At 50.4% G+C, this 4,085-nt stretch overlaps 1 protein-coding gene across 1 annotated transcript; it reads left to right on the forward strand.

Moving 5' to 3' along the window:
* The first annotated feature begins 215 nt into the window (after positions 1 to 215).
* SLITRK1 (SLIT and NTRK like family member 1) lies at positions 216 to 3,649 on the forward strand. The gene is made up of 2 exons (XM_003789712.2): positions 216 to 600; positions 1,035 to 3,649. Exon 2 carries the CDS (start codon positions 1,088 to 1,090, stop codon positions 3,176 to 3,178), a length of 2,091 nt encoding a protein of 696 aa, XP_003789760.1. The 5' UTR covers positions 216 to 600; positions 1,035 to 1,087; the 3' UTR covers positions 3,179 to 3,649.
* The last annotated feature ends 436 nt before the right edge of the window (positions 3,650 to 4,085 follow it).

The raw sequence follows: 4,085 nt of genomic DNA on the forward strand, positions 1-4,085 counted from the left end.
TAGATCGACAGGCTTTAATGCCCACATTTTTAACGCTTGCCCTGTACACGGATTGATTTTTTTTTTTTTTTTTTTTCCCTTCAGCATTCCCTTACCAGATGGATTTTTGCTACTGCAGATCAGCAGAGGGTGTCAGATCTTTCAGAGTGCACCAGGCTGGAACGAGCAGAGCTTCTTAGCAACTCTCTTCTCCGCCCCCCCCCCCCCACCATTCTCGCGCTCTCTGCCTCCCTCAGACAACTCGCCCCCCGCCCTCCGCCCCACCCCCCCACGTAATTCCGAAAGAGCAGAAGAAAGAGAAGGGGAACGAGAAAAGGAGAGCCAGTAAGCAAGAACCGGAGCCCAGGAAAAAAGGCTGAAGAGAAACGAACGGGAGGAAAGGAGAAGGATGGACAGCCACAAAACGCGGCGATTGCGGAAATTTTCCAGCGCCATTGGCTGGGCAGCGTGAGTCCTTTGGTAAGGAGTGGTTTCAGCACCGGGGGGACTGGACAGCACCTCCGGGGGACTTCGGGGCAACCCGCAACCTCAGCGAGAACTCCACCGGCAGCCTCCACAGCAGAAGCCGCGGAAAAGCCTGCTTTGTATCAGAGAGGCAAGGTCAGTCCGACGCGCAGCCATGCACAGGCAGTGCGCCCGTACTACGCTGCAAACCCTCTGCTTGTTTCACTAACGTGCACTTGCCCCTAATTACTAGCATTGTTTCCTTTCTGATTAGTGAAGACCAGTAGACGAGAGTCTGTAAGGGTGTACTTTTAGTTTATATGTATATATTTAACTTCTTTTGGTTATATTTAAAGGGTTGAGGGGAAAGTGCTTTTTTTTTTTTTTTTTTTTTTTTTTTTTTGCTTGTCTTGCACTACGTGCCTGGATAGTTTGTGGATATAATTATTGACTGGCGTCTGGGCTATTGCAGTGCGGGGGGGTTAGGGAGGAAGGAATCCATCCCCACCCCCCCAAACCCTTTTCTTCTCCTTCCCTGGGTTCGGACATTGGAGCACTAAATGAACTTGAATTGTGTCTGTGGCGAGCAGGATGGTCGCTGTTACTTTGTGATGAGATCGGGGATGAATTGCTCGCTTTAAAAATGCTGCTTTGGATTCTGTTGCTGGAGACGTCTCTTTGTTTTGCCGCTGGAAACGTTACAGGGGACGTTTGCAAAGAGAAGATCTGTTCTTGCAATGAGATAGAAGGGGACCTCCACGTAGACTGTGAAAAAAAGGGCTTCACAAGTCTGCAGCGTTTCACTGCCCCGACTTCCCAGTTTTATCATTTATTTCTGCATGGCAATTCCCTCACTCGACTTTTCCCTAATGAGTTCGCTAACTTTTATAATGCGGTTAGTTTGCACATGGAAAACAATGGCTTGCATGAAATCGTTCCGGGGGCTTTTCTGGGGCTGCAGCTGGTGAAAAGGCTGCACATCAACAACAACAAGATCAAGTCTTTTCGAAAGCAGACTTTTCTGGGGCTGGACGATCTGGAATACCTCCAGGCTGATTTTAATTTATTGCGGGATATAGACCCAGGGGCCTTCCAAGACTTGAACAAGCTGGAGGTACTTATACTAAATGACAATCTCATCAGCACCCTACCTGCCAACGTGTTCCAGTACGTGCCCATCACCCACCTTGACCTCCGGGGAAACAGGCTGAAAACGCTGCCCTATGAGGAGGTCTTGGAGCAAATCCCTGGTATTGCTGAGATCCTGCTAGAGGATAACCCTTGGGACTGCACCTGTGATCTGCTCTCCCTGAAAGAATGGCTTGAAAACATTCCCAAGAACGCCCTGATCGGCAGAGTGGTCTGTGAAGCCCCCACCAGACTGCAGGGTAAAGACCTCAATGAAACCACCGACCAGGACTTGTGTCCTCTGAAAAATCGAGTGGATTCTAGTCTCCCGGCACCCCCTGCCCAGGAAGAGACCTTAGCTCCTGGGCCCCTGCCAACTCCTTTCAAGACTAATGGGCAAGAGGATCATGCCACCCCGGGGTCAGCTCCAAATGGAGGTACAAAGATACCAGGCAACTGGCAAATCAAAATCAGACCCACGGTAGCGATAGCGACGGGGGGCGCCAGAAACAAAGCCCCAGCCAACAGTTTGCCCTGCCCTGGGGGCTGCAGCTGCGACCACATCCCGGGGTCGGGTTTAAAAATGAACTGCAACAACCGGAACGTGAGCAGCTTGGCTGATTTGAAACCCAAGCTCTCCAACGTGCAGGAGCTTTTCCTTCGAGATAACAAGATCCATAGCATCCGAAAATCGCACTTTGTGGATTACAAGAACCTCATTCTGTTGGATCTGGGCAACAATAACATCGCTACCATGGAGAACAACACTTTCAAGAACCTCTTGGACCTCAGGTGGCTGTACATGGATAGCAATTACCTGGACACGCTGTCTCGGGAGAAGTTCGCGGGGCTGCAGAACCTAGAGTACCTGAACGTGGAGTACAACGCGATCCAGCTCATCCTCCCCGGCACGTTCAATGCCATGCCCAAACTGAGGATTCTCATTCTCAACAACAACTTGCTGAGGTCCCTCCCCGTGGACGTGTTTGCCGGGGTCTCCCTCTCTAAGCTCAGCCTGCACAACAATTACTTCATGTACCTCCCGGTGGCAGGGGTGCTGGACCAGCTAACCTCCATCATCCAGATAGACCTGCACGGAAACCCCTGGGAGTGTTCCTGCACCATTGTGCCTTTCAAGCAATGGGCAGAGCGCCTGGGTTCCGAAGTGCTGATGAGCGACCTCAAGTGTGAGACGCCAGTGAACTTCTTTAGAAAGGATTTCATGCTCCTCTCCAATGACGAGATCTGCCCCCAGCTGTACGCTAGGATCTCGCCCACGCTAACTTCGCACAGTAAAAACAGCACTGGGTTGGCGGAGACTGGGACGCACTCCAACTCCTACCTAGACACCAGCAGGGTGTCCATCTCTGTGTTGGTCCCGGGACTTCTGCTGGTATTTGTCACCTCCGCCTTCACCGTGGTGGGCATGCTCGTGTTTATCCTGAGGAACCGAAAGCGGTCCAAGAGAAGGGATGCCAACTCCTCCGCGTCCGAAATTAATTCCCTCCAGACAGTCTGTGACTCTTCCTACTGGCACAATGGGCCTTACAACGCGGATGCGGCCCACAGAGTGTATGACTGTGGCTCCCACTCGCTCTCAGACTAAGACCCCCACCTCCCCGGGGAGGGGAGCGGAACGGTGATACACCCTCCCCAGGGGCTGGAGGAGCGTTGACCCAGATCCAGAGTGCCACAAGCCTTGATGGGCATAAGTAAATAAATAACTAGGAACTCGCTCAGCTGAAGGCTCTGCCCCTTAGCCCCCTTCTGGAAACAAAGAGCAGACTGTGGCGAGCTGGAGAGCGCAGCCAGCTCGCTCTTTGCTGGGAGCCCCTTTTGACGGAAAGCCCAGCACAGACTCTGCTGGAAGAATCGCCAGTGCTGTTCCCTCGAGGAGGGGCCGGGGGATGGATGCCCCGGTTCTATACATATATACATATATCCACATCTATATAGAGAGATAGATATCTATTTTTCCCCTGTGGATTAGCCCCGTGATGGCTCCCTGTTTGCTCTGCAGGGATGGGCAGTTGCACGAAGGCATGAATGTATTGTAAATAAATAACTTTGACTTCTGACAAAAAGAAAAAAAAAATCACAAAAAGTGCTGCATGGCTAGCATGGAATCCACGCACTCCAGGGACTCTGCCCGCCCCCGCGACTGGAGATGGCATCTCATTCACAGCACCCACCCTCTTACCTGATAAGTCCCATCGTATCAAACTTTCTATAAACAAAATACAGTATAATCAGAAAGTGCCATTTCACCATTATTTGTGATCGGTAGGCAGTTCAGAGCATACGTTTACTGTGAAAAAAATGTAAAGGTTTTATTTAAGACGTTTGCATGGCTTGTCATCAGTCCATTTTATGAGTTAACAATGTATTTTGTTGAGGGACGTTTTTAGGGGTTGTTTTGGACCCTTTTATTTTGATGGTGATGTTTTATTTTATTTTTTTGAGGGGGAATATTTTTCTATACATATCCAATAATGCCTTCCATCTGAATGTAC

Source organism: Otolemur garnettii, unplaced genomic scaffold (assembly GCF_000181295.1).
Source record: "Otolemur garnettii isolate 467f Iridium unplaced genomic scaffold, OtoGar3 scaffold00036, whole genome shotgun sequence".
Taxonomy (NCBI): Eukaryota; Metazoa; Chordata; class Mammalia; order Primates; family Galagidae; genus Otolemur; species Otolemur garnettii.